This window comes from Thamnophis elegans, chromosome 16 (assembly GCF_009769535.1).
Source record: "Thamnophis elegans isolate rThaEle1 chromosome 16, rThaEle1.pri, whole genome shotgun sequence".
Lineage (NCBI taxonomy): Eukaryota > Metazoa > Chordata > Lepidosauria > Squamata > Colubridae > Thamnophis > Thamnophis elegans.
In genome coordinates, this window is record NC_045556.1 from 8,682,917 (window position 1) to 8,705,105 (window position 22,189).

The 22,189-nt window shown below is 44.1% G+C and overlaps 1 protein-coding gene across 5 annotated transcripts in view; it reads right to left on the minus strand.

The window, feature by feature from the left end:
• Positions 1–744: 744 nt before the first annotated feature.
• Positions 745–22,189, minus strand: part of DMXL2 (Dmx like 2) — a 93,017-nt gene continuing 71,572 nt past the window's right edge. For 2 of the 5 annotated variants that reach the window (XM_032232712.1, XM_032232711.1), the window contains exons 31-44: positions 20,694–20,779; positions 19,733–19,934; positions 16,701–16,818; positions 16,036–16,101; positions 15,257–15,343; positions 15,026–15,147; positions 13,824–13,977; positions 12,206–12,266; positions 10,005–10,132; positions 7,810–7,887; positions 6,788–6,879; positions 6,393–6,445; positions 2,146–2,363; positions 745–1,239 (exon numbers count right to left, since the gene is read on the minus strand). In XM_032232712.1, the coding sequence (XP_032088603.1) occupies positions 1,030–1,239; positions 2,146–2,363; positions 6,393–6,445; positions 6,788–6,879; positions 7,810–7,887; positions 10,005–10,132; positions 12,206–12,266; positions 13,824–13,977; positions 15,026–15,147; positions 15,257–15,343; positions 16,036–16,101; positions 16,701–16,818; positions 19,733–19,934; positions 20,694–20,779 (1,675 nt within the window). In that variant the 3' untranslated portion in view covers positions 745–1,029. Of the gene's footprint in view, positions 1,240–2,145; positions 2,364–6,392; positions 6,446–6,787; positions 6,880–7,809; positions 7,888–10,004; positions 10,133–12,205; positions 12,267–13,823; positions 13,978–15,025; positions 15,148–15,256; positions 15,344–16,035; positions 16,102–16,700; positions 16,819–19,732; positions 19,935–20,693; positions 20,780–22,189 lie in introns of those variants that run through there. The other 3 variants (XM_032232715.1, XM_032232713.1, XM_032232716.1) reach the window with 2 other exon arrangements.

Genomic DNA, 22,189 nt, shown 5'->3' on the forward strand with positions numbered 1-22,189 from the left:
TGGGATGAAGGTCTTCAGAAGATAGAAGTCCTCTCCTCCTCAATCATCTCTTCTGTCACTTTTCCTCCTTGACTCATTTTCGTCAAGGGAACTGAGACATGGAGGACACTCACAGCAAACGAGGGTCTAAATATTGCACAATGATACGCTGGGAACATGGAAACACTAGGACTTGATCTTGGATGGCAATATTATGGTTCAAAAATGTTGACCGTCCAGCGCGATCAACATCAACGTGCAATTTTAGGGGGGGGAAAGAAAGAAACGGATTGTATAGTAACTGCGTCACGTAGCGTATCTCGGTTATTATGTGCATTGATGCTAACTGGAGAAGGATCTCAATATTAAATTAAATGAAACAGCAACAACAACCACCCTGATGAGACTTCAAATCATTCCTCATTGCACATTAGCCCACAAATAGTGCATTCATCACAGGGCCATCCTTTATAGGGCCCCAAGAAGGGATTACGAATAAAAAATAAATAACATCCTAAAAATTGCACTCCCTCAGAAATCCTTATCTCCCCTTTCATAGCCGGAAGGGAAATGGACATGATTCAACTGAGGGAAGAGGGACATGACACTGAAAAGGCCAACTACGCATCCCCCCGAAAGGATCTAACTCTGAAATAGGGCATGTTTTCTGCAACAAACCACGATTGGTGCCCTAAGAGGTGGTATGCTGCCGGTTTGCACCAGTTCAGGCAAAGTGGTAGTGGCGGCGGCGCGAGGCTCCGCCCACTCACCCAGAGGTCATCAAGGACCTTCTGCGCATGCGCTCTCGCTACCAAACCAGGAGTGAAGAAAATAGAATACCACGACTGGGTGCCCCGCCCCCGCCCCCAGTGCCGACTCAGTGCTTGGAACGATACGAAATGTGAGTGTGTCAACCTTGCTCTTCCCGCTACTTCAATACTGGTATTAAGTGTTGCGCTAATTTCTCGGGAAGCCAAGTGTAGAAAAGCGTTCTTCTGAACTCTTGAGGGAAGGCCAGGCCTTCTCCTTTTGACGGGGAGGCTGCCAAGGCTACACAATGTCGCAGAGGTCTGAGGGGATATTGAAAGCGTTGGGCAAAACCCTCATTTTCAGAGTGCCGTCTGCCCCGCAGGAGAATATGCGGTTGCCCGGGGCCATTTCGATCTGCATGACTCCTGTACTCAGGTTGCGGAAGATGGACTGCTTAGCGTGTTCGTGTTTGAAGGAATGGATCAAGCCGTAGCCAGTTAGTCTCCAGACCTAGGGGAGGAATGCTTTTTGTTAAAAATAAAGTAGACAGGCAGGGAGAAACAGACAGACGATCTCCAGGAACTAAGTTGTATTTAACTATTGTGGGTCTAGGACCTTTCATCTCCTAGCGTTGGCCACCCCTCCATCTCCACCAGTGTTTCTGCTGAGGGCAAATGAGTGGGGGCAGAGGAAAATTGCCCAGAGGAGGGGGAAACGCTGGTGGAGAAGGAGGGGCGGCCAATTCTAGGAGACGAAAGGTCCCATTCCAAACTATTGTGGAGTCCGTGGTGTCCAAGATCAACCAAGCTCAGATTCCATCGTTCAACCCTGAGCTACCAAAATTCTCTTCTATTGTTTAACTGTTGTCTGATGTATGGATGAACCATGGTGGCACAGTGGTTAGAATGCAGTATTGCAGGCTAATGCTGCTAACTGATTCTCACTGGCTCAAGGTCGACTCAGACTTCCATCCTTCTGAGGTGGGTAAAATGAAGAGCCACAATGTTGGGGGCAAGAGGCTGACTCTGTAAACCACTTAGAGAAGGCTGTAAAGCACTGTGAAGCAGTATATAAGTCTAAGTGCTATTACTATCTTCCTTCCTTCCTTCCTTCCTTCCTTCCTTCCGGCTAGAATGCAGTATTGCAGGTTAACTGCTGACTGCCAGCAGTTCGATCTTGACCAGCTCAAGGCTGACTCAGCCTTCCATCCTTCCGAGGTGGGTCAAACGAGGACCCAGATTGTTCAGGGCAAATAGGCTGACTCTGTAAAACCGCTTAGAGAGGGCTGTAAAAGCACTATGAAGCGGTATATGTCTAAGTGCTATCGCTATTACTTTCTCCCTTCCTAAGACTTGGCTTCTAGCCCTCAATCCTTCTTGTTGCCTTTTCTGATCTGGAAAAAGTGGACAAACTCACCTTTACGTTGCCTTCTGCAGAACCCGTGCAGAAGCATTCCTCCGAGGAGTCCAAGGCCAGGGCCTTGATTGAGGAATCATGCGCATGAAATGTGTGAAGGGCCTGCCTTTGCCGGATGTCAAAGATGGAGATATGGCCTTTCCTGCCTCCGGAAATCAGCAGCTGATGTTTCGGTGCATAGTGAAGCACTGTGGCGCCATGTTCATGACATGTGAAGGCTAAGAGAGAAGACAATTATCCAGGTGGTTCTTAGAAAGGGTCCTTAGCCTGAACTACTGTAACACGCTCTACATGGGGCTGCCCCTGAAGAGTGTTCGGAGACTACAACTGGTCCAGAATGCAGCCGCGCGAGCGATACTGGGTGTACCTAGGTACACCCATGTTACACCTATCCTCCGTGAGCTGCACTGGCTTCCCATCGGTCTCTAGACACGCTTCAAGGTGCTGGTTATCACCTATAAAGCCCTACATGGCCTAGGACCTGGTTATCTACGAGACCGCCTCCTGCAACATACCTCCCAGCGTCCAATAAGATCGCACAGGGCGGGCCTTCTCCGGGTACCGTCAGCCACACAATGCCATCTGGTGGCTCCCCGGGGGAGAGCCTTCTCTGTTGCTGCCCCGGCCCTTTGGAACAAGCTACCCCCTGAGATCCGGACCCTCCCCACTATCCTGGCCTTCCGTAAGTCTGTTAAAACCTGGCTGTTTCGGCAGGCCTGGGGCTGTTGAGCTTGACTGAACTTCAGCCCCATTATAACTGAGTGCATGTTGTGTTTTTCTGTTTTAAACTGTATTGTTTTGGGTGTTTTTAATCTTTTTAATATTTTAATTGCTTTTATGTAAGCCGCCCGGAGTCCTCCGGGATTGGGCGGCATACAAATCTATTAAAATTACAAATTACAAATTACAAATGAGTAATGTAAGAACAAGGGAAGTCAGGGAGACAGCCAATAGATAGAACTTGTGCATAGCCCTATATCAGCTTTTCCCTCCTGGGTATCTGCAGAATTGTCCCAAGGGGGCTTCTTCAAAAGGCAACAAGGCTTTCGTGTTTCTGTTGAAGACCCTTTTGCTCCTTCAGAAGTGAAGAAGCTTCTTGGATGAGCAGCAAAATATGTGCTAGTTGTTCCTGACTCTAGGTAGTGGTGGCTCATCTTCGTTTTGAGGTCGAGGTCCGAAGATGTCTTTGTGGTCATGTGGTCGGCATGACTAAATGGCGCACGGGACGCCGTTCCCTTCCCGCAAAAGGTGGTCCCTGTTTTTCTACTTGCATTTTTTTAACGTGCTTTCAAACTGCTAGGTTGGCAGAAGCTGGGACAAGTCACGGGAGCTCACTCTGTTATGCGGCGCTAGGGATTCGAACCGCTGAACTTCCCACCTTTCTGATCGACAAGCTCAGTGTTCTTAGCCGCTGAGCCACTGTGTCCCTCTTTGGCCCCTACTAATATTAGTCCTATGAAATAATACTAATATTCGTGGCACGACAAAACCGCGGTCCACTAAAGCGCGCCCGATTAAAGCGCGTCGCTGACGTCATCAGCAGCGCGACAACAACGACCGCGGAGAAAAAAGGGTGCTTTAAAAAGCGCTTTTAAAGCAAGCCGATTCACGTAAAGGTAAGGGTTAGGTTTAGGTTTAGGTTTAGGGTTAGGTTAAGGGTTAGGGTTAGGTTTAGGGTTACGTTAAGCGTTAGGGTTAGGTTTAGCGTTAGGTTAAGGGTTAGGTTAAGGGTTAGGTTTAGGGTTAGGTTTAGGGTTAGGTTTAGGGTTAGGTTTAGGGTTAGGTTTAGGGTTACGTTAAGCGTTAGGGTTAGGTTTAGCGTTAGGTTAAGGGTTAGGTTAAGGGTTAGGTTAAGGGTTAGGTTTAGGGTTAGGTTTAGGGTTAGGTTAAGGGTTAGGTTTAGGGTTAGGTTTAGGGTTACGTTAAGCGTTAGGGTTAGGTTTAGCGTTAGGTTAAGGGTTAGGTTAAGGGTTAGGTTTAGGGTTAGGTTTAGGGTTAGGTTTAGGGTTAGGTTTAGGGTTAGGTTTAGGGTTACGTTAAGCGTTAGGGTTAGGTTTAGCGTTAGGTTAAGGGTTAGGTTAAGGGTTAGGTTAAGGGTTAGGTTAAGGGTTAGGTTTAGGGTTAGGTTTAGGGTTAGGTTAAGGGTTAGGTTTAGGGTTAGGTTTAGGGTTAGGTTTAGGGTTACGTTAAGCGTTAGGGTTAGGTTAAGGGTTAGGTTAAGGGTTAGGTTAAGGGTTAGGTTAAGGGTTAGGTTTAGGGTTAGGTTTAGGGTTAGGTTTAGGGTTAGGTTAAGGGTTAGGTTAAGGGTTAGGTTTAGGGTTACGTTAAGTGTTAGGTTAAGGGTTAGGTTTAGGGTTAGGTTAAGGGTTAGGTTTAGGGTTAGGTTAAGGGTTAGGTTTAGGGTTAGGTTTAGGGTTAGGTTAAGGGTTAGGTTAAGGGTTAGGTTTAGGGTTAGGTTTAGGGTTAGGTTAAGGGTTAGGTTAAGGGTTAGGTTTAGGGTTAGGTTTAGGGTTAGGTTAAGGGTTAGGTTTAGGGTTAGGTTTAGGGTTAGGTTAAGGGTTAGGTTTAGGGTTAGGTTTGGGGGGGTTAGGTTTAGGTTTACGCCTTAATTTTAGCTTTACCGCTCACAGCGTGCTGTTTTCGTTGCACTGTGATGACGTCAGGTACGCGGTTTCGTCGAGCGCGCTTTAGTCGACTGCGGTTTTGTGGTGGAACCACTAATATTATGTCCGAATGCAAATTCCAGACCAATCAAAGAGCAAGGAAAATGAACACTAAAACAATGGATTGACAAACCCCCTCCTCCCCACAAAGTGGCTGCAGTGCTTAAAGGAATGCATTCTGACACTCTGCATTTCTGTCTCAGGGTAAGCTTGCAAATTCAGGATTTTTTGTTTTTCTTTTTTTTAAAAGAAAAGTCCAATCTGCAATGGAAAACCTGGAGCCTCCTTTCCTCCCCCTTCCACCCAATTTCTTTGCATCTTCAGAAGGAAATCATTCACCCGTCTCTGCCAGGGACAGCTGGCCGCTGTCCTAACTTTTCACATTCTCTGGCCAGGCACAGATTATGGTCCTGGAGGCTGTCTCCTCCTCCTCCTCCACATTTACGCACGCTTGGGCTGTTATCAGGCTGATTAGCTCGTGTTTTGTCTACTCCAGAGACAGGCGAATTCTGCTGCCTCTCTGGAGGTCTTTCAGAGCAGAGGCTGAGGGGCAGGAAGTAACAGCTTTGCTCAAGGTGAGGAAAGGGGAAGGGGGCGGGGTTGGTGTGTGCCAAGTTTTATCATGGAAGTTTTCAAATCCGATCCTGTTGATTCGGGAGGATTCATAGGCCACCAAACGTCCGAAGGAAGACTTTCGTCTGCCTGTCAGGATGGTTGAGGTAGCAGGCTAGAAAGTGGGTGACTGGGAGTTCTTCTAGTCCTGCCTTAGCCATGAAAGCCAGCTGAGTGACTTTGCGCCAATCACTAGGTGACTAGGAGTTCTAGTTCCGCCTTAACCATTAAAGCCAGCTGAGTGACTTTGAGCCAATCACTAGGTGACTAGGAATTATAGTCCTGCCTTAGTCATGAAAGCCAGCTGAGTGACTTCGTGCCAATCACCAGGGGACTGGGAGTTCTAGTTCTGCCTTAGCCATGAAAGCCAGCTGAGTGACTTTGAGCCAATCACTAGGTGACTAGGAGTTCTAGTCTTGCCTTAGTCATGAAAGCCAACTGAATAACTTTGTGCCAATCACTAGGTGACCAGGAGTTCTAGTTCCGCCTTAACCATTAAAGCCAGCTGAGTGACTTTGAGCCAATCACTAGGTGACTAGGAGTTCTAGTCCCGCCTTAGTCATGAAAGCCAGCTGAGTGACTTTGTGCCAATCACCAGGGGACTGGGAGTTCTAGTTCTGCCTTAGCCATGAAAGCCAGCTGAGTGACTTTGAGCCAATCACTAGGTGACTAGGAGTTCTAGTCCCGCCTTAGCCATGAAAGCCAGCTGAGGAACTTTGGGCCAATGACTAGGTGACTAGGAGTTCCAGTTCCGTCTTAGCCATGAAAGGGTGGCTTTGGGCCAGTTGTTCTCTCTCAGCCCAACCCACCGCACAGGGTTATTGCTGAAAACAGAGGAAGGAGTATTACGCATGTTCACTCCTTAAATTATAGATAGAAATAATAAAGCTGGGACTCAGATTAAATAAACACAATAAAATGAAACGAAACAGGATTCCCCTTGAATCATCTTCCTTGCATCAAGAAACCTACCATGTATGAGGTTGTTAGATGATGACACCAGGGTGTCCCACAAGCACACATTTCTGTGAAACAAAACACACACAAGTAAGATAGTCACTGTGTTTCCCTGAAAATTAGAACAGGGCCTTATTATTTTCTTTTGACCCCCGAAATTAGTGCTTGGCCTTATTTTCGGGGAGGCCTTATTTTTGAGGTTCAGGAGGAGGCGGCGAGCGTGGTCACCTCATGGCTGCTGCCGTGTTGCAATATTTTTGGCGAGGGCCTATTTTAGCGCATGCACTCCAAAGCCCGATTGGGCTTATTATCCGGGGAGGGTTTATTTTTGGGGCAACAGGGTCGTACTCAACAGTCACCAAACCCCCATCGGGTGACTGTCCCCACCCAACTCGATCTTCTGAACACACCGGTTGTCGTTAGACTGTCCAGATGTGGCCACTAAACTCGACGAGGTAATGAAGGCAAAGTCACTTGTGGTTTTGCTGTGGCACTGCCAGCTCTGTAAAAAAACAAGAATACCGAGAGAGACAATGCGATCAATGGGAGGAGACACACTGCAAATCCTAAATTCAGATGGTCCAGCCATCACATCTTCTGAAGCCCAACAGCTGGAACACCCACCAGAGCTGACAATTGCCAGTCTATATTCTCAGCTGTAAAGCACAGGGAATGAAAAGGAGCTTAATTAACACCCTCATTCATAATTATCATCTTTTCTCGCAATCGTTAAGAAGGGACCAATCTAATTAAAACATGACACTTGGAAAGGACAAGACGTTTTCTTGTGTACCATCTCAATGGGTTTCAAGGATTAGAAATCAATGCACATCCTTAGCCACCTGGGAGTCTTGCAGCCGATAAGAGTTATAAAAGTCCAGAAAATAAATAAAGTAAAACAAAACTATAACAATCATTCTCTTTCTAGATTTCCATTCTCTGCTAAGTAGAATAGAATAACAGAGCTGGGAGGGACCCTGGAGGTCTTCTAGTTCAGTGTTTCTCAACCTTGTCAACTTGAAGGAGTCTGGACTTCAACTCCCAGAATTCCCCAGCCAGCGAATGCTGGCTGGGGAATTCTGGGAGTTGAAGTCCAGACACCTCCATGTTGACAAGGTTGAGAAACACTGTTCTAGTTCAACCCCTTGCTTAAGCAGGAAACCCTTCACCACTTCAGACAAATGGATATCCAACATTATCTTAAAAACTTCCAATGTTGGAGCATTCACAACTTCTGGAGGCAAGTTGTTCCACTGATTAATTGTTCTGATTGTCAGGAAATTTCTCCTGCTTCATGTTTGGGTACATTTTAGCCAATCTTGTTGGTGATAAATGCCAACGATAAAAGATTTATTTTCTACTTGTCACAATCAAAAGACACAAGTAGAATTTCTTTTTTAAAAAAATGTGCAAATTTGTCCGGATTACTTACCATATAAGGTTTGGGATTACTCGAAGCTTGGTTCACTTGCCAAATGCTTAAGAATCCTTCTCCATCAGCTACCCCACACTGTAAGAGACAAATTTCTCACATTAGTGGCTCTGTGAGCATGTTACAAAAAAGTCACTCATCAATGTTCCGTTATAAAGAGCAATTTTACTTACTTTCTTTTTTTGGGAGGGGTAAAAAGTTGTTTATTTTTCCTTTCAAATTCATTCTTAAATACACATTCTTATAATTATTATTTAACATATGTCAATTCATATCATTTTTCCGCCTGTATATTTACCTTTTAATATTTTCTTATTTCCCCTCCCCCTGTTTTAATCATGTGTTGTCTGAGATACTTATTTCATGTTTTGTTCCTTTTTGTTTCGAGCCGAGATGGCGCAGTGGTTAAATGCAGCACTGCAGGCTACTTCAGCTGACTGCAGTTCTGCAGTTCGGCTGTTCAAATCTCACTGGATCAGGGTTGACTCAGCCTTCCATCCTTCCGAGGTGGGTAAAATGAGGACCCGGATTATTGGGGGCAATATGCTGACTCTATAAACCGCTTAAAGGGGGCTGAAAGCCCTATGAAGCGGTATATAAGTCTAACTGCTATTGCTATTGCTATTTTCTTTCTATTTATACCTTTTTTTCAAACCACTCATAAAATCCCCCCCCCATGTCCTGCAGTACACTGATTCCTCTTTGTCCTTTATTCTCAGTGTCAACCTGTTCATTTCTGCACCATCTAATATCTTCTTTATTACTTCCCATTCCGATGGGATTTTGTCTGCTTTCCAGTTTTGTTCAAATACAATTTTGGCTGCTGTTATTATTTGTACAATCAAATATGAATCTTCTTTACTGTATTTCTCTGGTAGAATACCCAATAAAAAATATCTCTGGCTTAAACTCCACGGGTTTATATATCATTTTCTCTAACCATGTTTGAATTTTAACCCAATAGCTTTTTGCATCCCTATACATCTACCACATATGATAGTATGTTCCTGGCAATTGGTGACATTCCCAACATTTAGCTGTTTTGTCCTTAAACCTCTTTGCTAATCTTTCAGGTGTCATGTGCCATCTATAAAACATTTTATATAAATTCTCTTTATATGCTGTTGCCAGTGTCAGATTATAATTCCTTTCCCATAGTTGTTGTCATTTTTCTAGTTCTATTGTATATCCAAAGTTTTTCCCCATCTTATCATTGTTTCTTTGACCTTTTCTTCTTCTAGGTATATTCTAAGTAAACAACTGTATGATTTTTTGATCATTTTTTCATCTGTTCCCATGAATATCCTATCTAATTCTGAGTTTTCCATATTAAAACCATACTCTTTCACATCTTTCTCATATCTTGTTTGTATTTGCATTTCTTTCTTTTTAAAAATAAAACGCAGGGCTTATTTCTACCTAGTGACCATGTCCCAACAAATACATTTAGGGTTTCTTTTATCGAATCCATCCTCTTCTTAATTTTGTCAGCTTTAAGACATGCGAGAGCTGCCCTGCAGGAGAATTCCCCCTTTCAGCTAAGAAAGAGAGAAATTCAACTACTGACGGAAGACTTGATTATGTAACCTAGTCAGGCAATTAAATGTCTGCAAGCTAACAACCCAGCTCCTGGGGACACTAAGGACCCCCATCGTCGTGTCACTCCTCCCTCACCTTCTCCTCTTCCTCCTCTCCATTCCTCAAAACCCACTCCCTTCTAGTACTGATGATGTTACATAGTTGGGTAATGAAACGTCTGTTTGCAGGGTCTTGTGGTCACACAATCCCATTTTACAATGGTTTTCCTGAAGACTAGAGCCACTTCAGAGGTGGTATTCAGGAGGTTCTGAGTCTACCAACCAGTTCTGAAGAATCGGTAGCGGATATTTTGAGTAGTTCAGAGAACCGGTAAATACCACTTCTGGCTGGCCACGACCCCATCTATTCTCTGCCTCCCGAGTCCCAGCTGATCGGAAAGGAATAGAGATTTTACAGTATCCTTCTCCTGCCATGCCCACCAAGCCATGCCACACCCACAGAACCGGCAGGAATTTTTTTTTTGAATCGCACCACTGTGTTACTTCCGGTTTTGGCTAAAACTGCGTCCTAGGGAAAAAATAGTTCGCTTAATGACCGTGTTCATTTAAAGACCATGGTGTTCGTTCTATATCTGTTTTCCCAGGGAAAGCCCTTACCTTATTGCCCTGAGAATTGAAATACATTCGCGTAACCCTGGCATTGCCAGCTTGCCGGAAGCATATCAGCTGCTGAGGTCTGGTCCATTCAAACATTCGGACGCTGCCATCCTGGGCTCCAGTAAGGTCTGGAAAACCATCCCAAGTGCCCCAAAACAAGAAATGGTGATTAACACAAAATAACAGAACAGAGAAACTACAACAGAATAGAATAGAATAGAATAAGAGAGTTGGATGGGACCTTGCAGGTCTTCTAGTCCAACTCCCTGCTCAGGCAGGAAACCCTACACCACTTCAGACAAATGACTGTCCAATCACTTCTTAAAAACTTCCAGTGTTGGAGCTTTCACAACTTCTGGAGGCAAGTTGTTCCACTGATTAATTGTTCTAACTGTCAGGAAATTTCTCCTTAGTTCTAAGTTGCTTCTCTCCTTGTTTAGTTTCCACCCATTGCTTCTTGTCCTGCCCTCTGGTGCTTTGGAGAATAGTTTGACTCCCTCTTCTTTGTGGCAGCCCTTGAGATATTTGAACACTGCTATCATGTCTCCCCTAGTCCTTCTTTTCATTAAACTAGACATACCCAGTTCCTGCAACCTTTCTTCATATGTTTTAACCTCCAGCCCCCTAATCATCTTTGTTGCTCTTCTCTGCACTCATTCTAGAGTCTCCACATCTTTTTTACATCGTGGCGACCAAAACTGAATGCAGTATTCCAAGTGTGGCCTTATCAAGACCTTATAAAGTGGTATTAACACTCCACTATTATTAATTGAAGTATCAATAAAACAAAAAAAGAGTACTAATTGCAGTCATATACGCACCAAACACAAACCAGAAAGAATACTATAGTAAATTATATAAGCGGATTGCAGAACTGGAACTGGACAATGTATGTTTATTAGGGGACTTTAATGTGGTGGTAGACCCAAAGAAAGATTATAAAACAGATAATAAAAAAAATAACTATGAAAGGAGAACACTACCAAATGCACTTTTTGAAATGGCCCGAGAATTAAATCTAAAAGATGTCTGGAGAGAAATCAACCCACAGAAGAGTCAATACACATTCTTTTCAAACCCCTATAATTCATGGTCCAGGATTGACATGGTGTCGATGGATCCGGAAATGGAGATGGATGTAGAGGAAGTAGAAATAACACCGAACATGTGGGCGGACCATAAACCATTAACGTGATCTTGATTCTATCCCTCTGTTTATGTAGCCTAGAACTGTGTTGGCTTTTTTGGCAGCTGTTGCACACTGCTGGCTCCTATTTAAATGGTTGTCCACTAGGACTCCAAGATCCCTCTCACAGTTACTACTATTGAGTGAGGTACCACATATACTGTATATGCGGAGTTGGTAATAGTCAGTGGTAGGTTTCAAATATTTTTAGAACCTCTTCTGTAGGTGTGGCCTGCTTTGTGGGAATGGCTTGCCAGCCATATGACTGGGTGGGAGTGACTTGTCAGCCACTGGGTGGGCGTGGCCAACTTGTAAAATGAGGTGAAACTCACTTAACAACGCTCTTGCTTAGCAATGAAAATGTTCGCTCAGGAACTCTGGCATTGAAGTGTGCAAGTCTTAAAGCTGTCAAGTTACAAGACCCTTGCACCCCTAACCATTTAGAAAAAAAAACCCCAGGGGTGTTCAAACTTGACAGCTTTAAGACTTGTGGACTTCAACTCCCAGAATTCCTCCTCACGCTCTTCATCTTGATGATGTGCAGACGGGCGGGGGGAGGAAGCTGGAACCAGTTCTAAAAGGCACTGTAGATTTGTGGAACCTCTTCTATAGAAGAGGTTAGAACTGGCAGGAACCCACCCCTGGTAATAGTGGAGTTAGAAGGGGACTTGGAGGTCTTCTAGTCCAACCTCTTGCTTAAAAAGGAAACCCCCTAATCTTTCAGACAAATGGCTCTCTGTTCTTAAATGCTTCATAATCAGCGAAAGGGAAGGGGAAATGTAAACAGACCTCATTTCTAAGGCTCTTCTTTAAGTTGTTGTAATTAATTGAACTGATATTCCACCTCTTCTCAAATTTAAAGGGGCCTACTGGGGATTCCCCCGTTTGATCCCAAGAAGTAGAAATAGTGAATTCTGTTAAATGGGCTGCCTCTGGCTTTAGATTTGATACTTTTGTCACCGCTGACCCTTATCTCTCCATCATTCGAGCTGTCAGTCAGAAAAGAAGTACTTACAATATTGATGGAAAGGGTGAGATGTCATCCTTTTGACGTTGTTCAGATTCCGTTTGATGAGCTGTATGCAAAAGCAATTAAATTCACCATCAGCTTGCTCCACAATACCTCGGGTTCCTAACAAAAAAAGGTGTATTCCCTTGCAATATTTAATACTAAATTCCCAATATATATATAAAAGTGGATCTTGGGACCATTTGCTGCTTAGATACCCAAGAAAGAAAATGTTAAGGATAAAAGAATGAATCTGGTAATTTACTACCATCTAGTGGCTTAGTAAATGTGCATCATGTAAGCAGCATTTTGCGTTCCTCATCTAATCCTAAAAAGTTTACAGGATTGCTGCTCTGTCCGTCTATCAATCTGTCTGCCTATGTATCTTTTTATCTGCCTGCCTGTCTATCAGGATGGATAAAAACTGATGGTTTTTTAAAAATAATAATAAAAACATTGATTTTTTAAAATTTAAATTGGATTTTTTGGATTTAAATTGGATTTTTTAAAATTCAATTTATTTTAATAAAATGCTTTTGGAGTAAAAAATCCATCTAAAGATAGTTTTCTATTTAAGATACATTAATAATTTAGTTTATTCAGCATGAAATGGAGCTTAGTTATGTAGCATGAGGAGGCTGTATATTCTGCAATATTGGGACTGTCAGGGAGTCAACAGGAGGTCAGAGGAGAAGCTGCTGTGGGACAGAGATGACAGTTGCTCTTTAAAAATTATGATTTAAATCAAATTAATTTAAATCAACCCTTTTTACTAGATTTAAATCAAATCGCTCTATCCAGCCAACCGTCCACCCACCCACCCACCCACCCTTCCATCCATCCATCCATCCATCCATCCATCCATCCACCCACCCGTCCATCCACCCACCCACCCACCCGCCCACCCATCCACCCGCCCACCCATCCACCCACCCACCCACCCACCCACCCACCCACCCACCCTTCCATCCATCCATCCATCCATCCATCCATCCATCCATCCACCCATCCACCCACCCACCCATCCATCCATCCATCCATCCATCCACTCATCCACCCATCCACCCACCCACCCACTCATCCATCCATCCATCCATCCATCCACCCACCCACCCACCCACCCACCCGTCCATCCATCCGTCCATCCATCCATCCATCCATCCATCCATCCGCCCGCCCGCCCGCCCGCCCGCCCGCCCGCCCGTCTATCCATCCACCCACCCATCCACCTACCCACCCACCCATCCATCCATCTGCCCACCCATCCACTCATCCACCCATCCACCCACCCACTCATCCATCCATCCACCCACTCACCCATCCATCCATCCATCCATCCGCCCGCCCGCCTGTCCATCCATTCACCCACCCACCCACCCACCCTTCCATCCATCCATCCACCCACCCACCCACCGATCCACCTGCCCACCCATCCACTCATCCATCCATCCACCCACCCACCCACTCACCCATCCATCCATCCATCCATCCACCCACCCACCCACCCACCCACACAGAAAAACATACATGGCTCACCCTGTGTAACACTATGGACGGAAGATGCAGGGACAAAATACTTGGCTGTATTAAAACGGAGGAGAATGAGCAAAGAGAAGTTACTTACTATACCAGCTCCGGTACTGGTTTGCCCACTGCCCAACCATGGCATTGACGAAGTGGACAGATTCGAAACGTGCTGCATTTGAGCCACTGCAAAAGATGCAGCGCTGGGCTGGGTCAGGGTGGTGGTGGAGCCACGAAAGTCCACATCATCTGAACTACAAAAAAGGGGGTGAAAAAAAATACAATATTGGAATTGTACATGCCAAGATTGAAAGAGTAGCAAATTCGAACATACAGAACCATAAAGGAGACTTCACTCATCTATGCCACGCTTAGCATCTCTCAAAAATGAACAAGTTAGGAAAAACAAAGAACTGATGTTTAATTTGGACCAAAATTAAGGATTTTTTGGGGAGGCATAACCAAGACACAATTTCAACGTGGCAATGGACAGAACAGAAAAGATTGGAAAGAGCCCATCTTTTGGACCGTAGCTTTTAGTTAGATTTCCCTAAAACTTGTAGGAATTAAGAAATTGGATCACAACTGGGTTAGATCTTTGTAGACCAAGTGTTAGGGAGAACTGGGTCAGATCTTTGTTAACCATGCGTTAGGGAGAACTGGGTTAGAACTTTGCTGACAGTAGGTTAGAGAGAAGTGGGTTAGATCTTTGTTAACCATGGATTAGGGAGAAGTGGGTTAGATCTTTGCTGACCCTGGACTAGGGAGAACTGGGTTAGATTTTTGTTGACAGTAGGTTAGAGAGAAGTGGGTTAGATCTTTATTGACCATGAGTTAGGGAGAAGTGGGTTAGATCTTTGCTGACAATGGGTTAGAGAAAGTTGGTTAGATCTTTGTTGACCATGGGTTAGGGAGAACTGGGTTATATCTTTGTTGACAGTAGGTTAGAGAGAAGTGGGTTAGATCTTTATTGACCATGAGTTAGGGAGAAGTGGGTTAGATCTTTGCTAACCATGGACTAGGGAGAACTGGGTTAGATCTTTATTGACAGTAGGTTAGAGAAAGTGGGTTAGATCTTTGTTGACCATGGGCTAGGGAGAACTGGCTTAGATCTTTGTTGACCATGGGTTAGGGAGAACTGGGCTCAATCTTTGCTTGACCATAGAACTGGTGAGTTGACCAGTAGTCCAAGCTACCCTATAGGGTTGGCAAAAGAAGGGGAGGCTTTCCATTGAGGTCCATGAAAAGGGGAGATGGGTCCATACATGACAACATCAATAAAAACTGGTGAGACCATCCAACCTTTTTGATTCCCTGTCAAACTCTTCTCCAATCCATATGTATGGCTGCGCGGCCAAGAGAGCGGACACGTCCAGTTCTTGCACATCGTGGGTGGAAGCTAAAACGATCTCATTGATGTTCGCCTGCACAAGACCCCATTCCCCCCCCGGGCCAAAGCTTAGGTGTTAGAGGCCTTGAGTCATGCCAAAAGTTAATGCCACAAAGGTAAGCCGCCGCTTCAGAGAGCCTCACCTTATTCACCGCAAACGCGAGGATCATATCCGATTCCTTGTGTATAATTTTGGCTCTTCCTCCTGGGTAGCCAAGTTCTGCCTCCACCTGGAAAACAGGGAAGCCATCTTTTTGCAACAGGCACATTGAAACAGGTCACAGAAGTGAGTGAACACCTGTGAGGGAAGCCTTCGGAAAGAGAAGCCCAGCAATTATGGCTGTTTTTTTCTTTTTAAAAGGAGAAATGTGTCTTTCCAAGAAAATTTTCACATGCTCCAGCATGCAGGCTGGCACACAGAGATGGGACAACCGCCTGTCTGATGTACGATAGGGTTTCCCGATTGAGCAGGGGGTTAGACTAGAGATAGCAATAGCAATAGCAATAGCAGTTAGACTTATATACCGCTTCATAGGGCTTTCATCCCTCTCTAAGCAGTTTACAGAGTCAGCATATTGCCCCCAACAACAATCCGGGTCCTCATTTTACCCACCTCGGAAGGATGGAAGGCTGAGTCAACCCTGAGTCGGTGAGATTTGAACAGCTGAACTGCAGAACTGCAGTCAGCTGAAGTAGCCTGCATTGCTGCATTTAACCACTGCGCCACCTCGGCTCCCTTCCAATTCTGTTTAGAATTCGGTCCTTGGTTTTCACAGAGCCCCACTTGTATTAGTAGAAAGGGTTAAACATCTCAGCGTCCTTGTTAATTTTGCATTAGGATAAGCAAGGCAGGAAAGCGAGCTTCGGTGTAGTTATTTTTTTAAAAAATTATAATAAAGATTTAGGGAGATGGGGATAATACCTTGGCTTTGCTATCTTCTGCTAGCGTGCTCTGTTTTGTGACAGGGTCCTCACGGGCTTCTACAAACTACACAACAGTACACAGCCACAGATGAACAACACATGCACAAAACACAGACGAATATAACAAGGGGGAAAAAAAATGAAAAACCTTCCATGCCAGCGGTGAAATGGACATCTTGTTCTTCGTTTATTTATTAGGGTTCCCCCCCCCAATCCTGCCTTTATTCATACGTAAATCCAGATGGTGGGCGTCATTATTTTTTTTAATGAAAGTATGCTCAAGCTCATTTCCTATTTTATACTCTGGCAGGGATGACCCAGGATACGGCTGCATTATGGCCAAAATATTTGGAGGGCGAAAATGAAATGTATTGCCAAAACAAAATTAAAACGAATAGCAATTGATATAAATGAAGGGTAACACAAAATGACCTTGGAAAAACAGAACTTCACACCCCGTTTCCCCGAACATAAGCGCTCCTGGAAAATATCACAACACAGCAGCAGCCAAGAGGTGACCACTCTTTCCGCCTCCTGCACCTCAAAAATAATAAGACCTCCCCGACAATAAGGCCAAGCGCTTATTTCGGGGGGGGGGGAGAAGAAAATAAGACCCTGTCTTATTTTGGGGGGAAACACGGAATTTGGATGTCTTGCACTAACCTCACTTTGCTTTCTTTTCTTGGTGAATGTGTATCGGATGAAAGTATCTTGCAATAATTCTTGTTTCACCAGAAAATGCCACAATCTCTTAGCTGGCAATGCCGAATAATCTTTTGATCTATGAGTTGGTGGAAAGAACAGAACGGCATTTTATTTCCTTCATCATGTCAAGAACGGAGAGAATCAGAAGAAAACACCGTTACAAATAGTCACAGATTCTTAAAATGGATTTCCTTTTATTTTTTGCTGCCAAAAAAATAAAAATAAAAATCCCCGTTTTTCTCTTTGGAAATGTCTCAGTGAAAAAGCCGACATCTGCTGCCAAGAAGCATGAATTTAATTCACTGGAACCAATTAGGTCTAAAACTCAGAATCCTGGCTGCACAAGATCAAGAAGGTTGTTATTTTCGAAAACGATCAAAGCTGATAAGTAAATTCTAAGCATTCCCAGAATAGAAGTGGCGACTAGCGTACAAATGACTTTAATGAACTGTGCATGTTAAATAATGTCTTAGCATCTGGCTAGTAAAAGAATTAAGTTGCTGCAAGTTGAGTGTTAAAATGTTCTTGGAAACTGAAGTCAATGCTCCCAGATCTGGTATCCTCCGAATGAGACCACCCATGCTTCTCATTGAATGGTCAAAAACCACGCTAATTGTCCATAGTGATCAAAGGCCTTGCTAATTGGAGTTCTAGAAACTCTGAAAAGTACTTTTTCCAAAAGATAACTAGACTTCCTTGGTTTTTTTCCCTTTGAAAACCTTTGGCCAAGAAATTTCTTCAGATAGAACTGAACTGTAGAAACTTCTTAGATAAGAAGCGAAACATTTTCTTTTTCTTCCCCAAGTTTTTTTTAATTTTTATTTATAAATGTATCACATCAATGCGTGAAACAGTGTGGCACCTGGGCGTCACACATTCTAATACAAATAAAACTAATAAAGTTAATCATAATTATTACGTTCAATCAACTTATGTATTTCTAATAATAATAACACACATTTATATTAGGTTGCAATCTATCATTGTTCAGGTGTTCCACATTTTCTCTTATTATTACTGTCATATAAAAATGTGGACACTCAGAAGCTGAAATACACCAAGTGAATGAGAGGAAGAGTGGGAAAGGAGAGAAGAAAGATAGGAAGAGAGGGATAGGAGAGAGGGTAAGGGGGGAAGATGAGGAGGATACGGAGGAGTGGAATGTAGAGAGAGGAGAAGGAGAAAGGAAGGGGAAGTAGAGTAGGAAAGGATGATGGAGGGAAGAAAGGAGGTAGGAGAGAGGCAGAAGAAAGAGGTGTATGGAGAGCAGAAGATCTAATATGTTAAGTATATTGATATGGAAGCATAAATACCATCAACATAGAATGGAGTTTGCTCAGAAGCTGAAATACACCAAGTGAATGAGAGGAAGAGTGGGAAAGGAGAGAAGAAAGATGGGAAGAGAGGGATAGGAGAGAGGGTAAGGGGGGAAGATGAGGAGGATAAAGAGGAGTGGAATGTAGAGAGAGGAGAAGGAGAAAGGAAGGGGAAGTAGAGTAGGAAAGGATGTTGGAGGGAAGAAAGGAGGTAGGAGAGAGGCAGAAGAAAGAGATGTATGGAGAGCAGAAGAGCTAATAATAGGTTTTTATCTTTCTGGGCGTTGATGGCAAGAGGAACTGATGTAATTACTACTTAATACAATAGGATATTGGCTAAGTAATAGTATACATATGATTATATGTTATGAAAATGGAAAATAAAAAGTATATTTAAAAATGTGTACACTCATAGTCCCCCTTCTCTTATTTCTATCACTTGTTCTAGCTTTTAATCATGTCCCCCTTTATTAAAAGACTTTTCATTTCTTTCCTATCTAACGTCTAATCATGCCACCTACCTAAAAAAAAGGAAGAGAGAGAGCAAAGGAGAAGCAAATCAGAACAACAACAAAAAAAGAGAAATCATCCATCCATTGTCTCTTGCCCACTCCAATGCTTTTAATTGCTATGCTTTCAGAGAAAGAGAGGGATAGGGAAAAGCAAATCAAAACGATTAAAAAAAAACCCATCTATCCATTATCTCTTGCCCGCTTCAATACTTTTAATTGCTATACTTTTTTTTTTTTACTTGCTTTCCAAATCCCTCTCTTAAATCTTTATCTCTGCCTAGGCCTGCTTCTTGGATGTTCGATCCAGGTATTCCTCCCGCCTCTACCCTCTTCCACTGCCTAATTTTCAAGTGAAACTTTTTCAAAGGAAACAGAACAAGAAAATCTAGTTGCCTTTTGGAAAAGCATCTTTGGGAGTTTCTAGAACTCCAATTAGCCTGGCTTTTGATCACTATGGTCAATGAGCATTGTTTTGGCCTGATGATTCAGAATTTCCATTGATATTGCAGAAGCTGCATCTGTAATACATCTGGAGAAGAATGGTTGGAGGGCATGGATTCTCATCAAAGCTTAGAACAGATTCCTCCCATAAGTCCCTTCCAGCTGTGCTAAGAAAATGGCCATAGCCAGCTTGGCCAGGAAATCTGGGACTTGGTAGTCTCAGTGTCAGGACGGATGTCCTAATTTAATCATGAGCCTTGAGCCAAGCTTCAAAAGATATCCAGTTATTTATTAGGAGCTTCATGTCGGCACATTCCCAAATGAAGCCAGCTCTGACCCCACGTAATTTACGGCCCCAATCACGACCCTGTTTCCCTCTCCTCCCAGGATGTGGCATCATTCACATTCACTGATGGGGCAATTTTGCGGGTTGTAGAGATCACTCCCTTCCGGCCACTGTAAGTAACCCTAGGATACAGCCTTGAGAGAGGTAAGTCTGGAATGTACATCTGTCTTTTGCTGCCATGCCAATTCATCAGTTTCCCATCCCCCCTTCCCAAAGGGAACTCGAGAGCAGGCCAGGGATGCTTTGCGAGTTGACATTCGTCTCCCCTCACTTCCTGAAGGCAACCTGCACAAAGTTGCGAGTTGACATTCGACACATCTGGAAGACCAACCTCAGATGTCCCCTCTCATTCCATTAAAAAAAGGCCTTCCTTACTTAAATGGGGTGTTTTCAGGATCAATCATTGCTTTGATTCGGGCCGCAGCTGCTCCGGCTCCCATCCCAAGTTCGGGAGAACAAGTATTGATGTAATCTGGCGGGGGGCCTTCAAAGCGGTCCATTCTTTCTTGCAGGATCTGTTCCCAATTCTCCAGATTTTTAATCACAGCGGTACCCAGAGGTGATGTGACGGGAAGCTCTGAAACAGGAACATTTTTTGTAGTTTGCTTAATCCCAACAAAACAAACACTGGTTTCTGGACACCTCCTTCTAAGGAAGAGTCAAATTCCCCAAACACCTCTGCCTGGCTTTATTCGTTTAAGACAGGAGTGTCAAACTCGATTTCATTGAGGGCTGCATCAGGGTTGCGTTTGGAGGGCAAGGTTGCGTCCTTGGAGGGCAAGGTTGGGCATGGCCAGCTTGACATCACTCCTGTAACGGACGTCGGCAGTGGCCCGAGCACTCTGCCAGCGAAAACGGGCTTCCAAACTCTGTTTTCGGCTGTCACAGCCTCTTACAACCCTCTGCCAGTGAAAATGGAGCTCGGGAGGGCTGGCAGAGGGTTGCAAGAGGCTGTGGCAGCCGAAAATGGAACCCGGGAGCCTCTTTTCGCTGTTAGAAGCATTGCGGGCCGCCGGTCCTTTGCTGTTTCCAGGGCGGTCCCATTGGCCAGATCTATAAGTACCCCCCTCCCCCCCAGGCCAAATCTGGTCTCTGGGCTTTGAATTTGTCCCCCCTGATTTAAGACATTTATATGTCTTATGTGAACATGTTGTCTGTTATTTTGTGTTTGTTCTACTTTGCAGTTTAATCTGGTCTTCTGAATGGCCTTGGGGAAGAGTATAATTTGGGGCAAGAATATGTAGACACATTCCAATGGAATTCATTATTTTTAACTCATCGTGTTGAAAAATGCAGAGCACGTCCATCTGATCATCCAAGGATTAATGCAACTCACCCGAAAGTTCTAAGCCGGTAATGGGGAAGAAGTTCTTAATATTGTTCAGAGCAAGTTTGACCATTGCCAAATGGATCAGAGCCCAGCTGCAGGGGAAAAAAAAAGGTAAATGTTTATGCAGAGGGGGCGGGGGAGAATTAAACATATACTTTGTTCCACTTTTACCATCCAACCATATTTTAAAAGAAAAAAAAAATAAGAGGAAAGAAATACATTGAACGTTTAAGGTTAGATTATGGTTACTTGCTCAAAGGTTATGCTTTGTTTTTTGGATGTTCCATCTTTTATAAGCTAATTCAAGTCCTAACTCTATATATTAGGCTTTTCCAAACTTGGATTGCAACCCACCCCTATTTAATGAGTAGCAAGACTTTCTCCTAGGTGAATATACATTGTGTATACGTATACAATACAGTGTTTGTGTTGTGGCCCAGCAGGAGCTGTTGGAGCTGCCACCAGACTCCGACAGCGAGTGGCCCTATGAGTCGGCTCTGGAGGATGTGGAGGACCCTGGACAGGATTCCGACTCTGAGAAGGGCGCAGAGAGACTGGTTGGCCACCAGGAGGAGCCTGAGCCTTGGACCAGTGGGGAGGAGACAAGGGAGAGTGATGGGGATGCCAGTAGTGTTCCTGGATGCCCGGCACTGAAGAGCTAATAGGCATCAGGAACAGTTGCGCAGTTACAGGAGGTAATTGCACTCAACTGGTGGTCATTAGGCTCCTCTTCAGACTATAAAAAGACTACTTGTGCACACGCCCTTCTTGCAGACGTCAACACAGGAATGAATGTTGGAGAACATTACTGTGAGCTTGGCAGGCTGGATTGCTGCCAAGCCTTATCTGTGTTTATTGCTGCCTAAGCTTATCTGTGCCAGTTTGTTGCCAAGGACCTGTCTGTCTGTTAATTAAATGCCGTAACTTATCTTTGGCTCAGAGTGTGTGTTGGTGTGGGACGAGGGGGGTTAGAACAGTTGGTATATAACACCACATTTAATGGAAGGATCAAAAGGATGCGATTATTTCACTGTACCTTAACTAAAAATTCAGCCTTTTAAAAAAAAAAAAACTACCCTCCATAACTTTGGGAAATGGTTATAAGTCTCCTTGTTCAATGTTATTATTACTCTGAATGGTTGCTGAAGAAGTGGTTGATATTCCACTTGAGCCGAGGTGGCGCAGTGCTCAGAGTGCAGTACTGCAGGCTACTTCAGCTGACTGCTAGCTGCAGTTTGGCAGTTCAAGTCTCACCAGGCTCAAGGTTGACTCAGAACTTCCATCCTTCCGAGGTGGGTAAAACGAGGACCCAGATTGTTGGGAGCAATAGGCTGACTCTGTAAACTGCTTAGAGAGGGCTGTAAAAGCACTATGAAGCGGTATATAAATCTAAGTGCTATTGCTGTTCAAGGACTATCTGTACTTGAACTTTCCAATTTTGGGACACCTCCAACATCTCCTGGAAAACCTGTGAAACTTGAGACATTTTGGCTTGGAAAATA